General features: G+C 44.7%; 1 protein-coding gene across 1 annotated transcript in view; it reads right to left on the bottom strand.

Annotated features, from left to right (window-relative positions):
* LOC124276575 (pyruvate dehydrogenase E1 component subunit beta, mitochondrial-like) overlaps positions 1-13,450 on the bottom strand; it is a 31,866-nt gene extending 18,416 nt beyond the window's left edge. Inside the window, exons 1-3 of the mRNA XM_046712223.1 lie at positions 13,372-13,450; positions 13,191-13,253; positions 12,696-12,803 (exon numbers count right to left, since the gene is read on the bottom strand). Coding sequence (XP_046568179.1) covers positions 12,696-12,803; positions 13,191-13,253; positions 13,372-13,404 — 204 coding nt within the window. The 5' untranslated portion in view covers positions 13,405-13,450. The remainder of the gene's footprint in view (positions 1-12,695; positions 12,804-13,190; positions 13,254-13,371) is intronic.
* Between the last annotated feature and the right edge of the window lie 762 nt (positions 13,451-14,212).

Here is a 14,212-nt window from a genome sequence, read left to right as displayed (position 1 = left end):
CCCGGCGAACATAAAAATACACTCACCAACGAGTTACCTCCCTTTTCCCGCGCAAACAGTCATGTGACCAGCCTTACTTGTCACTCTCTCCTGATTTTTCTGCCCATGCACCTGGATCTACTGTGAAATCCGAAGTGTTTCCAGCGGGAGGTTGGGAGGGCTTCTCCTCATGAGTCAGGATAAGTATAAAATATCAATTTTACTTAAAAATTACATATTTTTCCTTATCCTGACTCATGATCTTTTGCTTATAGAATCCTACGGATTGGTGGTGGGTCAAGCCACTTCCTGGATTCAACAGCTGTCCATAGATACGCTGTATATAACGGCATTTCCTAGATCCTATTCTTCCAACTTCCGTTATAACTCGGGGACCACAATCTTGTCTTACTTCTCTCTCAGACAAGTGAATCTTCTAGATTCATGTGGCTTAAGATATACTAGTATCTTCTTTTTACTAGTTATCTATAACAACCCATAGATTATGATAAGATCTTTATCATAAATGAGTTGCGACCCCTTTACGTACAGGTAAGATCTTTACCCGTACAGAGTCTTAATCACTCATGCTAGCCTAGTCTAGACTGTGCGCATGGACTTTCAAACTAGAACTTTTTCCATAGTAAAAGTTATCAACAAGTCAACGTGATAAAGGGTGAGATTTCAACTCAGCGCCTTTGAGGAACCATTAGTTGTTGTGCTACAACAAGAGGCCCTAACTAGTGAATGCCAGAGACGTCTTCAGTGGCTATGTCTCGGAGGTAGTGGTTGGCAAACACCGTATCTGACTTCCAGAAGCAGCCCTCCATAATTGATGATATAGAGCAATTTCCATGCAGAGCAAGTGTTGACGCCAGTGCTGACTTCGTGTGGGGTGGAAGCTCTTGGAGGTTCTAATCCTGCTGCTTTGTAGGCTCTTAGTATAACAGCTCTCATCCAAAACGATATTGTCATTCTTGAGACCTCCACTGATGTCTCCGTCGACAAGGGGATGGATAGGCGCTTGAATTTTCTTCTCCTTGTTTTAGTCTTTTGAAGATATATTTTCAAAGCTCTGACAGGACACAAGGATAAGTCCTGGGTGTCCTCTGGTCCGAGGATCGTAGATAGCGCTGGCTCATGGAACTGTCTATCTGGTTGACCAGGTAGTTGATTCTTTGCAATAAAGTCCCATCCAATCTAAGTCCTAGATGTCCAAAGTCCAGCGCATGTATCTCAGACATACGAGCTGCCGTGGCGAGTTTTCTGTGTGAGTAGCTCGAAGGTAGTCAGTTCTAGAGCATGAGATGACGTAGAATTACATTCAGATCCCAGGCTGAAGCTCTGAATTTCTTTTGCTGGTCCTCCAGTTTAAAAGATCGCAGCAGAGCTAGTAATTCTGGTACTTTCGTCAATTTGATGCCTCACTTCATAGTGACGACTGTGCTGATGGCTGCCAGATATGTGGATAATGTCGAACCTTTCAGATGTCTTGTATATCTAAGGTGACATAGATATTCCGCCACTTGAGGATGAGAAGCTTTCATAGCTGTGAAGCCCTTCCGCCTTGCATATTGTTCAAATTTCTGCCATTTGTCGTCATACAAATTGCGAGTAGATCTGCGTAATGCTAAGGTTACTGCTTTCGCTGCTCTGGTGGAGTATCCTCTTTTCTTCAGACAGGTTTTGATACGGTCCACACGTGTAGCTGGAACACTGTTGGGTTCCTGTGGACTTGCTTGGTGTATGGATGTCTGAGTAGGTTCGGCCATTCTGGTAGTTTGAGGGTTGGACTTACGAGATCTTCTATTAGGTCTAGGAACCAGACTCTCGCTGGCCAATAGGGCGCGACCAAAGTCAGTTGAAGCGCTTGTGTCTGCTTGATCTTCAACAGTACTTTCGGTAGTAAGATCGGAGGTGGAAACTCATAAGCGTTTAGTCCTTCCCATGATATGCTCAGTGCATCTGTTGCCCAGGCTTGGGGATCTGATACTGGTCAAACAAACGTCTGTAGTTGTTTGTTGAACCTCGTGGCGAACAGGTCTATGCATGGGGATCCTATTTCCCTTATAATGAGCCGGAACGCTTCTGGATGGAGCATCCATTCCGTGGGTGACGGATGAAGTGGTCGGGAAAGAGCGTCTGCTAGTACGTTCTTGGCTCCCGGTCTGTGACACGCCTTTATCCAGATGTTTGCCTCCTCTGTGATGTTGAACAACTGGAATGTGAGCTGCAGTAGGCTTGGCAATCTTGTTGATCCTTGTTGATTTATGGAGAATGCCACCGTAGAGTTGTCCGTGTGGATCATCAGCATTCTGTTGCTCAGCGAACTCAACCATAGTTGTACGGTGTTGATCACAGCTTTCATTTCCAGCAGATTGATGTGAAGATGCTGTTCTGCTTTTGACCACTTCCCTGATGCAACTTAGTTGTTGAGATGTGCACCCCATCCCTGTAGCGATGCATCTGCATAAAGATGTGTGTCGAAGACCAGCTCTTATAAATAGGTCCCTCCGCAGACATTCAACCTGTCAGTCCACAGTAGGTACACTTTGAGATTTCCTGGTAGCAAGATAGGGTCGACGCTGTCCAGATGTTTTGCCAGGAATAGTTGCAATGGCCGTAGTTGTAACCTTCCTGTGCGAGTCAAGTCTTGCGCTGAGGTTAGTAGACCGAGTAGACATTGCCATGTTCGTAGTGTTAACGGAGAGATGACTGCTTGAAGAATCATGGCTTGTATCTTGACCCAAAGATCTTCTGGGGTCACAATTCGATTCTGTGTTGTGATGAATCTTATCCCCAGGAATTGCAGATCTTGTTTTGGTTCCAACTCTGACTGCATCAGGTTCACTAGCCATCCTAGTTGCGTGAGCAACTTGATTATAAGTTCAGCTGCTGTCTGAGTAGATTGGCACTTTGATAAACCTGTATGCCGTCGTCCAGGTAAAAAGCATTGTGTAGACCTCGACAATGTAGGTAGGCGACTATGGGCTTGGTTATTCGTGTGAATAACCCCGGAGCCGACGATATTCCAAACGATAGGAATTTCCATTGGAAGTGCTGACCGCTGAATAGGAATCGTAGACATTTCCTTGATTCCGGATGTATGGGGATGTGTAGATATGCATCCTGGAGGTCTATGCTGGCCATATAGCAGTGTATGAAATAAGCCAAAAACCCAACCAGACATCAGGGCTGGTAACTTAAAAATGTTATCAGCCCAAAATGGATTTAATCAGACCAGACACCAAGATATGTATGGAACATCTAAAAGTTTTACCAGACCATCGGGCTGGCTAGCTGTAAATCTAGACCGTCCATCAGAAATCTAGCCCGTCTCGGGCTGTTGGACGGGCCTTATTTCATACACTGCATATAGTCTGCTGGACGAATTAGTAGTCTGAGTTTAGGTAGGTGGATCATTCTGAACCTTTCCGGTTTGAGTAGATAGTCTTGGTTGAATTTCCGCATGTTGTAAATCAACCTGAATATTCTTTGGAATTCTTCTTGGGTACTAGGAAAATTGGGGAGTAGAAGCCTGGCGTGAGATGATGTTGATCTATTCTTTCTACCGCATTCTTGGTTAGAAGCGAGTTGATGGCTTCTTGTAGCTTGTCTGCTTGCTCGTCTGCATAGTTGAAGACCATCAGTCTGAGGGTTAACGGTGGTGTGGCCTTGAGCTGCAATCTGTACCCTTCTCGCAGTACTTGTGAGACGCAGTCCTCCAGTAAACCCCAATTTTCCCAGTACCTTTGTAGACGTCCACCCACTGTCGATGGTTGTACTGGAACGGCTGGGGGTGGAAGCATCCAGTCGTTCCGAACCCCAATTTCAACATCTAGCCCCTCTGAAACCTCCGGGAGTACGTCCTCTACCTGAGTTTCCTCTGTAGTTTCCGGATGGGTGACAAAAAGAGCTTTTCCAGCCTCTGAAGCTGGAGTATTTTTTCTCCTTAGCCTTCTGGATACCGAAATATTTCGACTTCCTGTTGTACTTCTGAGAAGTATGACGAATGACGTTGGCTAGAGTATCTATAGACTTGATCATCATGACTTCCCTTGAGTCGTGAGTAGCTTCCTTAGCTGCTTCATCTATCTCACCTCCGAAGTCTGTAGGCGCCGCCCAAGGAGCTCTAAGTAGCGGTTGGGTAAATCTGTCACTCCAGGAACACGATGCCAGTAGACCCTATCTCCGTAACAAGGTGAGACCCGCCGACGTTGAGGCCAAATGATCCGATATGAAGTATTGGTCCTTCTTCTGAGTAAGCAGAGCAGATAATATCATCCTATCTTCTTCCGAACTGGGGTTCTGGAACTTGTTAATCAATGCCTCATTGATTGCTCTGGATCTCGCTAATCCGAAGAAGGATCTCCTCGTCCTGGTATCAAGTTGGGCAAACTTTTTATCCTCCACCTTGTAAACCTTGTTCCGAGAATCGTTTACCAGTTTTATATTCTCATCTAAGTCTGGCGCTCTCATAAAGGGGTCCTTGTGATGTAAAGGGAATTTCCTCGCATTAAATGCTGGCAGATGTTGATTCTGGAATCTAGTAGCTTTTTCAAAAGATATTTGTAGGTTCGAAGGCACCTTGGATATTGACTCCATAGGAGCAATGGTCACAGAGTCGAAGTCGTCCTTGCACATCTTATATGTGTATATTTCATCCAATTCCTTGGAGGGAGACTCTAAGTTCAATCCATTAGCTATCCAAGCTGTAACCTCCGTATCTGAGAAGACGTAGTCGGTATGTTCATCAGATAGTTCTTGTTCCGTAGAACTGTGCCTTCGCGAATCCTCCGTGTGCGAACCTTCCTTTCGCGAATGTCGTGATTCATCCCTTCACGAACCTCTGTCTTGTGATCCATCCCTTCGCGAACTAGTCTCTCACGAACCCTGCCTTCGCGAACCTTCTCTTCATGTGTGAGAGCTGTGGGATCTAGATCTGGAACGGCTGGCTCTTGGGCATGGATTCCTAGGCGTTCTCGACCGTTGAGGGTTCGCAGACGAAGTTCTCGTAGAGTTAGTAGCCTTCACGAACCTTCCATCTTGTTCTATGATGACAGAGTCGTCCGATTGTGATGAGCTTCTCGAACGTACAAGTTCACCAACGATGTCTGCAGATGTAGATCTGTGAAGCGTATTAGGTTCGTGTAGGTCTGAGGGTTTGCGAACGTTGTCAGTTGATGAGTGGTTCTGTCGTGCCTTCGCTTCCTCATCAAAACATCGTTCCATCATGGCCATCATTTGAGTAGTAAATTGCCTCATAAAGTCGCCTAGATCGAAGTTCTGCGTTGACTGGAACTGACTCGGCGTTGATGAAGCGTTCCCGAACGCTGATGTGTTGTGTGCTTCAACTTCACTGCGTTGAGAAGTTGGTGGTTGCTTGTCAAACAGCTGGCCCGCTGTTGTAGTTGCAGGAGACGATCTAGTAGTCGTGGAGGTCGACTGCATCGCCGATCTAGTAGGTACTTCAGGCAGAAGTAACGGTGGTTCATCAAACACGTCTGCCTCGTGCGGTAGGATGATCTCCTCATTAAACGACCTCTGATGAGTTGACTTGCTAGGTCGTGTTGATTTCGATGTAGACCTAGTTATAGATGCCCTTTTCTGCGTTGTGGATGAAGCAGTAGTCTTTTTCTGAGAGGGCGTCAACTCCGGCGTAGTAGACCTCTTTTTCAACCCCGTAACAGACGACTGCCCCTGCAACGTACTCAATATAGCACCAGAACTATGTATTTCTGCAGTAGCAAACAACCTACGGTTTACCGGCTTGATCTCCAGGTTTATCAACAGTGACTTGTGATGACTTCCTCACCCGAACCATGGCACGTCTATAGATATAAGACAAATATTGATTAAATTGCAAATTTGATAAATCACTGCAATATGTACAACGTGAGGTGGAAGAACATGGCATAATGCACGATGGGCATTGGGGGTGAGGATCAGCCACTGATAGCCGGTGCCTGCAAACAATGCAAGATTTCATGAAATGTAAACAAGTTACAGTGCACGATGAAAAAGTGTCACAAATTCCAATAATTTCTTCAATCTTTTCTTACTTCCCTCTTAGACAAGTGAATCTTCTAGATTCATGTGGATTAAGATATACTAGTATCTTCATTTTACTAGTTGTCTATGACTACCCATAGATTATGATAAGATCGTTATCATAAATGAGTTGCAACCCCTTAACGTATCTTTACCCGTACAGAGTCTTAATCACTGATGCTAGCCTAGTCTAGACTGCGCGCATGGACTTTCAAACTAGAACATTTCCGTAGTAAATGTTATCAACAAGTCAACGTGATAAAGGGTGAGATTTCCAACTCAGCGCCTTTGTGGAACAGCTAGTTGTTGTGCTACAACACGAGGCCGAAACTGGTGAATGCCGGAGACGTCTTCGGTGGCTATGTCTCGGAGGTAGTGGTTGGCAAACACCGTATCCGACTTCCAAAAGCAGCACTCCATAATTGATGATATTGAGCAATTTTCATGCAGAGCGAGTGTTGACGCCAGTGCTCTGACTTCATGTGGGTTGGAAGCTCTCGGAGGTTCTAGTCCTGCTGCTTTATAGGCTCTCAATAGGACGGCTCTCATCCAGAACGATATTGTCCTTCTTGAGACTTCTGCTGATGTCTCCGTCGACAAGGGGATGAAATGCTCTTGAATTTTCTTCTCCTTGTTTTAGTCTTTTGAAGATATATTTTCAAAGCTCTGACAGGACACAAGGATTAGTCCTTGGTGTCCTCTGGACCGAGGATCGTAGATAGCGCTGGTACATGGAACTGTCTATCTGGTTGACCAGGTAGTTAATTCTTTGCAATAAAGTCCCATCTAAGTCCTAGATGTACTGCAGCACGGTGCCCCGTGTCGAATCTAGTTCGTCAAAAATCCAGCGCATGTACCTCTGACATTCGAGCTGCCGTGGCTAGGGCAAGTAGAAACAGATGTTTTGTATGAGTAGCTCGAAGGTTGTCTGTTCTAGAGGTTCGTAGGCATCACTCATGAGATGTCGTAGAATTACGTTCAGATCCCAAGCGGGTGCTCTGAATTTATTTTGCTGGTCTTCCAGTTTAAAAGAGCGTAGCAGAGCAAGTAATTCAGGTACTTTCGTCAACTTGATGCCTGACTTCATAGTGACGACTGTACTAATGGCTGCCAGATATGTAGATAGTGTCGAACCTTTCAGATGTCTAGTGTATCTAAGGTGACATAGATATTCCGCCACTTGAGGATGAGAAGCTTTCATAGCTGTGAAGCCTTTCCGCCTTGCATACTGTTCAAACTTCTGCCATTTGTCGTCATACAAATTGCGAGTAGATCTGCGTAACGCTAAGGTTACTGCTTTCGCTGCTCTGGCAGAGTACCCTCTTTTCTTTAGACAAGTTTTGATACGGTCCACACATGTAGCTGGAACAATGTTTGTTTCCTGTGGACTTGTTTGGTGTGCGGATGTGTGAGTAGTTTCGGCCATTCTGGTAGATTGAGGGTTGGACTTCCGAGTTCTTCTATTAGATCTAGGAACCAGACTCTCACTGGCCAATAAGGCGCGACCAAAGTCAGATGTAGCGCCTGTGTCTGTTTGATCTTCAACAGTACTTTCGGTAGTAAGCTCGGAGGTGGAAACGCGTAAGCGTTTAGTCCTTCCCCTGATATGCTCAGTGCATCTGGTACTGGTGAAACAAACGTCGGTAGGTGTTTGTTGAACCTCGTGTCGAACACGTCTATGCATGGGGATCCTATTTCCCTTATGATGAGCCGAAATGCTTCTGGATGGAGCATCCATTCCGTGGGTGACGGGCGAAGTGGTCGGGAAAAAACGTCTGCTAGTACGTTATTGGCTCCTGGTATGTGACACGCCTTTATCCAGATGTGTGCATCCTCCGTGATGTTGAACAACTGGAATGTGAGCTGAAGTAGGCTTGGCGATCTTGTTGAACCTTGCCGATTTATGGAGAATGCCACTGTTGAGTTGTCCGTGTGGACCATCAACATTCTGTTGATCAGCGAGCTCGACCATAGTTCTAAGGCGTTGATCACAGCTTTCATCAGATTGATGTGAAAATGCTGTTTCTGACCACTTCCCTGATGCTACTTGGTTGTTGAGATGCGCACCCCATCCCTGTAGCGATGCATCTACGTAAAGATGTGTGTCGAAGGCCTGCTCTTGTAAATAGCTCCCTCCGCAGACATTCGACCTGTGAGTCCACCTAGTAAACCGAGTAGACATTGCCATGTTAAGTGTTAACGGAGAGATGACTGCTTGAGGAATCATGGCTTGTATCTTGACCCAACGATCTTCTGGGGTCGCAATTCGATTCTGTGTTGTGATGAATCTTATCCCCAGGAATTGCAGATCTTGTTTTGGTTCCAACTCCAACTGCATCAGGTTCACTAGCCATCCTATTTGGCGTGAGCATTTTGATTGAGAAGTTCAGCTGCTGTCTGAGTAGATTGGCACTTTGATAAACATGTATGCCATCGTCCAGGTAAAAGCATTGTGTAGACCTCGATGATGTAGGTAGGCGACTATGGGCTTGGTTATTCGTGTAAATAACCCCGGAGCCAATTTTATATTCCAAACGGTTGGAATTTCCATTGGAAGTGCTGACCTCTGAATAGGAATCGTAGATATTTCCTTGATTCCGGATGTATGGGGATGTGTAGATATGCATCCTGGAGGTCTATGCTGGCCATATAGCAGTGTATGAAATAAGCCAAAACCCAACCAGACATCAGGGCTGGTAACTTAAAAATGTTATCAGCCCAAAATGGATTTAACCAGACCAGACACCAAGATATGTATGGAACATCTAAAAGTTTTACCAGACCATTGGGCTGGCTAGCTGTAAATCTAGACTGTCCATCAGAAATCTAGCCCGCCTCGGGCTGGTCGGACAGGCCTTATTTCATACACTGCATATAGTCTGCTGGACGAATTAGTAGTCTGAGTTGAGGTAGGTGGATCATTCTGAACCTTTCGGTTTGAGTAGATAGTCTTGGTTGAATTTCCACATGTTGTAAATCAACCTGAATATTCTTTGGAATTCTTCTTGGGTACTAGGAAAATTGGGGAGTAGAAGCCTGAGATGATGTTTATCTATTCTTTCTACCGCATTCTTGGTTAGAAGCGAGTTGATGGCTTCTTGTAGCTTGTCTGCTTGCTCGCCTGCATAGTTGAAGACCATCAGGTCTGAGGGTTAACAGTGGTGTGGCCTTGAGCTGCACTCTGTACCCTTCTCGCAGTACTTGTGAGACACAGTCCTCCAGTAAACCCCAATTTTCCCAGTACCTTTGTAGACGCCCACCCACTGTCGATGGTTGTACTGGAACGGCTGGGGTGGAAGCATCCAGTCGTTCCCAACCCCAATTTCAACATCTAGCCCCTCTGAAACCTCCTCTGGGAGTACGTCCCTGTACCTGAGTTGCCTCTGTAGTTTCGGTTGGGCTGACAAAAAGAGCTTTTCCAGCCTCTGAAGCTGGAGTATTTCTTCTCCTTAGCCTTCTGGATACCGAAATATTTCGACTTTCTGTTGTACTTCTGAGAAGTATGACTAATGATGTTGGCTAGAGTATCTATAGACTTGATCATCATAACTTCCCTTGAGTCGTGAGTAGCTTCCTTAGCTGCTTCATCTATCTCACCTCCGAAGATGGTAGGCGCTACCAAGGAGCTCTAAGTAGCGGTTGGGTAAATCTGTCACTCCAGGAACACGATGCCAGTAGACCCTGTCTCCGTAACAAGGTTAGACCACACGTTGAGGCCAAATGATCCGATATGAAGTATTGGTCCTTCTTCTGAGTGAGCAGAGCAGATAATATCATCCTACCTTCTTCCAAACTGGGGTTCTGGAACTTGTTAATCAATGCCTCATTGATTGCTCTGGATCTCGCTAATCCGAAGAAGGATCTCCTCGCCCTGGTATCAAGTTGGGCCAACTTTTTATCCTCCACCTTGTAAACCTTGTTCCGAGAGTCGCTGACCAGTTTTATATTCTCATCTAAGTCTGGCTCTCATAAAGGGGTTCATATGTAAGGGGAATTTCCTCGCATTAAATGCTGGCAGATGTTGATTCTGGAATCTAGTAGCTTTGTCAAAAGATATTTGTAGGTTCGATATTATTGGCTCAATAGGAGGAATGGTCACCGAGTCGAAGTCGCCCTTGCACATCTTATATGTGTATATTTCATCCAATTCCTTGGAGGGAGACTCTAAGTTCAATCCATTAGCTATCCAAGCTGTAACCTCCAGATCTGTGAAGACATAGTCGGTATGTTCATCAGATAGTTCTTGTTCCGTAGAACTGTGCCTTCGCTGAATCCTCCGTGTGCGAACCTTCCTTTCGCGAATGTCGTGATTCATCCCTTCGCGAACCTCTGTCTTGTGATCCATCCCTTCGCGAACTAGTCTCTCGCTGAACCCTGCCTTCGCTTCCTTCATTGAACCTTCATGTATGAGAGCTGTGGGATCTAGATCTGGAACGGCTGGCTCTTGGGGATGGATTCCTATGTTCTCGAACGTTGAGGGTTCGCAGACGAAGTTCTTGTAGAGTTAGTAGCCTTCGCGAACCTTCCATCTTGTTCTATGATGACAGAGTCGTCCGATTGTGATGACCTTCTCGAACGTACACGTTCGCCAATGTTGTCTGCAGATGTAGATCTGTGAGGCGTATTAGGTTCGCTGTAGGTCTGAGGGTTTGCTTACGCTGTCAGTTGATGAGTGGTTCTGTCGCGCCTTCGCTTCCTCATCAAAACGCCGCTCCATCATGGCCATCATTTGAGTAGTAAATTGCCTCATACAGTCGCCTGGATCGGGTTCTCTGCGTTGACTGGAACTGACTCGGCGTTGATGAAGCCGCTTAAGTAACGCTGATGTGTTGTGTGCTTCAACTTCACTGCGCTGAGAGAAGTTGGTGGTTGGTTGTCAAACAGCTGGCCCGCTGTTGTAGTTGCAGGAGACGATCTAGTAGTCGTGGAGGTCGACTGCATCGCCGATCTAGTAGGTACTTCAGGCAGAAGTAACGGTGGTTCATCAAACACGTCTGCCTCGTGCGGGTAGGATGATCTCCTCATTAAATGACCTCTGATGAGTTGACTTGCTAGGTCGTGTTGATTTCGATGTAGACCTAGTTATAGATGCCCTTTTCTGCTGTGGATGAAGCAGTAGTCTTTTTCTGAGAGAGGGAAAATCAACTCCGGCGTAGTAGACCTCTTTTCAACCCGTAACAGACGACTGCCCCTCCAACGCATACTCAACATAGCACCAGAACTATGTATTTCTGCAGTAGCAAACAACCTACGGTTTACCGGCTTGATCTCCAGGTTTATCAACAGTGACTTGTGATGACTTCCTCACCCGAACCATGGCACGTCTATAGATATAAGACAAATATTGATTAAATTGCAAATTTGATAAATCACTGCAATATGTACAACGTGAGGTGGAAGAACATGGCATAATGCACGATGGGCATTGGGGGTGAGGATCAGCCACTGATAGCCGGTGCCTGCAAACAATGCAAGATTTCATGAAATGTAAACAAGTTACAGTACGATGAAAAAAGTGTCACAAATTCCAATAATTTCTTCAAATTTTATATAATTAATACATGATAGTTATAGCCAAATACAATACACAGCGTAATTTTGATAAATAGGATCTAAATATAAAGGATATCTGCCGTATACGGGACTCCAGTGCTCCCCCAACCATCCGCTTGGGCGAAAAGGGAAAGAGTGACAAGTAAAGTCTGGTCACATGACTGTTTGCGCAGGAAAAGGGAGGTGGGTGAGTGTATTTTTACGTCCGCTTCGGGAACTACAAAGGATTCAAGTGTTCCACTACCATTGGGAGATAAGCAAATGATCATGAGTCAGGATAAGGAAAAATATACTATTTTTGACATGTTTTGAAGTCAAGAAAAAAAGGTGGGAAGCCTTTGTAATAAGTGGTGGGTGGTGGGAACCTGTGGGTAACCTGTGGAAGTGCATGGTGTTGATGTCTCAACACACAAGTATAGGGCATGCAGATGATGCCATTTCAATATGCTTGCAATATCAAAGGGAGTGACACCAGAATTTGACTTCCGTGGTGAACAGAACTTGGGGCCTTCGGCATGAAAACTGAATGTTTTTACCACTTGGCTGCCCCACTGCCCAGATAACACAGGTCATTAATGAGGTCCAGACTGTAAAGCAGACTGTTGTGCACATCTGCAAAACTGTTGAGTGCCATTTTGTCATAATCTGCATTAGCCAACACTGTCATCTCCTTAAATTCACATTTCTGCCATCAAGGCAAGTTGTAGTCTGCATGAGAAGGTAAGGTACTGACAGAAACTATCAGCTGCATGAAGATACAACCTACTTCATCTGTAAGCTTTTCAGTCAAATAAATGACAATATAGACAAAAGCAAAATAGTCTTCAGCATGTTACACCATGTAACAAATAGACAATATTAAACAATTTTGCACACATAAGCAAGCATGTTTTCAAATGCTGGAAGTGGTGCGATGTAAAGCACATGAAGCAGAAGCACTTTATAGAATCAGTTAAAGGTGTCCAAACAACACTGTACACACAGAAGCACAGCTTTGTTTACATTATAGCCATATTGCAATTTACTGGTCTGCCAAGAAGACCCTCTGCGTTGGATAGCATAACTTCTCTTCCTCTAAAAACAACAGTGATAGCAAAGATCTGTTGATTCACCTTGTATGCTCCATCATACTGTGCAACTTCTTCTCCCATTAGAAACACTTTGTCATCACGGGCTATCTCTTCATCAATTGCACTGTTTAAGGCATCTCGAACTGTCATCTATGAAAATCCAAACAGAAGATTTGTTACAACTAAAGCATATTATAATAATTCTCGTTGAAAAGTCATAATGGTATAATTACTACTGATACAAAAGTTTATTAAATTAAGTAAATATCTTCGGGATGATGTAAGGATGTCTCCAAAAGAGAGGATTCTTCGACTGACACTGTAAGAAGTTTGGAGCAATTTGTCCCACACAGTGAACCCAAGGTCAAATGCACATTTACAATACATATTTTCTGTACACATGTCCGTTAGATGCAGACACATGTAAGAAAACTAAGACAATGTGGATTTGTAAAACGACAATTAAAACGACAATTAAAACTCATAGAAGTTGTCGTCATTTCGTCATACAGCTGACAGAAAGCGAACCCTACCAACCTGAGTTCCAGAGCGTGGAGCACTCAAACTGAGGTGTCGCCTCAAGACGCACCATGCCGTGTTCTGGAATGAATAACAAACATTTTCAAAGTGATGCATCATTGGAAAACGTGAATATTCATAAACGGTTTTATTTGAAGCATAGAAAGTAAGAATTTATGACAATGAAGCAAATAGTTACCTTTAGCAGTCGACTGCTTGTGATAGCTGCCATGTTGATGGCCGTGCCGGACGCGATGTACCCAAAATATATTTATTGTAGAGCTATCCGTAGTGATCTCCCCTTTATTTCGTTGTGTTCGATTAGATTAACTATGAAGACACAATGACATTAAGAATGTTATTTTGGGGGCAGATTATTATACTTTTGGGGGGTTCAGTCCCATCCGGACGTAGACGCCGCAGTGGCTGAGTGGATTAGGATTAAATCGCTGATTTTTTGTGCTGGCGATTAAGTGCTCGCAGAGAGTACGGCTTCGAATACCGAATGGGACTCAACCCCAACAGGTACCAGAATCTATACCTTACTGAGAAAATGAAAGCCCAAATATAACATATTGTAGTGATCGGTGCTTCCGCAGTTGGGGTAACACTGGATGACCATCCGAAGCGGCTGGTATGTTTCCGGGTGTGATTAGAATTGATCTTCAGTAACCCATGCTTGACAGAGGCGACTAATGGGAGCGGGTGGTCAGGCTCGCTGACTTAGTTGTCACATGTCATCATTTCCCAGTAGCGAAAATCGATGCTGATGATGTTGATCACTGGATTGTCTGGTCCAGATTATTTACAGACCGCCGCCCTATAGCTGGAATATTGCAGAGTGTGGCGTAAAACTAAACTCACTCACTCACGCACCGAGTGTGATTGAGGCGCTAAAACTTGGTTTACCTCAAAGGGGAGAATGTCAGTGGGTGAACAAAAGCAGGTAGGAGAAGTACTTGAAATAGGTTTGAAATCTTGAGACCATATTGAGTGAGTGAGTTTAATTTTACGTCGCTTTTAGCAATATTCCAACAATA

This window comes from Haliotis rubra, unplaced genomic scaffold (genome assembly GCF_003918875.1).
Source record: "Haliotis rubra isolate DU_JTF1 unplaced genomic scaffold, ASM391887v1 Scf21, whole genome shotgun sequence".
NCBI lineage: Eukaryota > Metazoa > Mollusca > Gastropoda > Lepetellida > Haliotidae > Haliotis > Haliotis rubra.
Note: the sequence above shows the minus strand (reverse complement) of the source record. Positions and strands in the feature narration are given on the sequence as shown.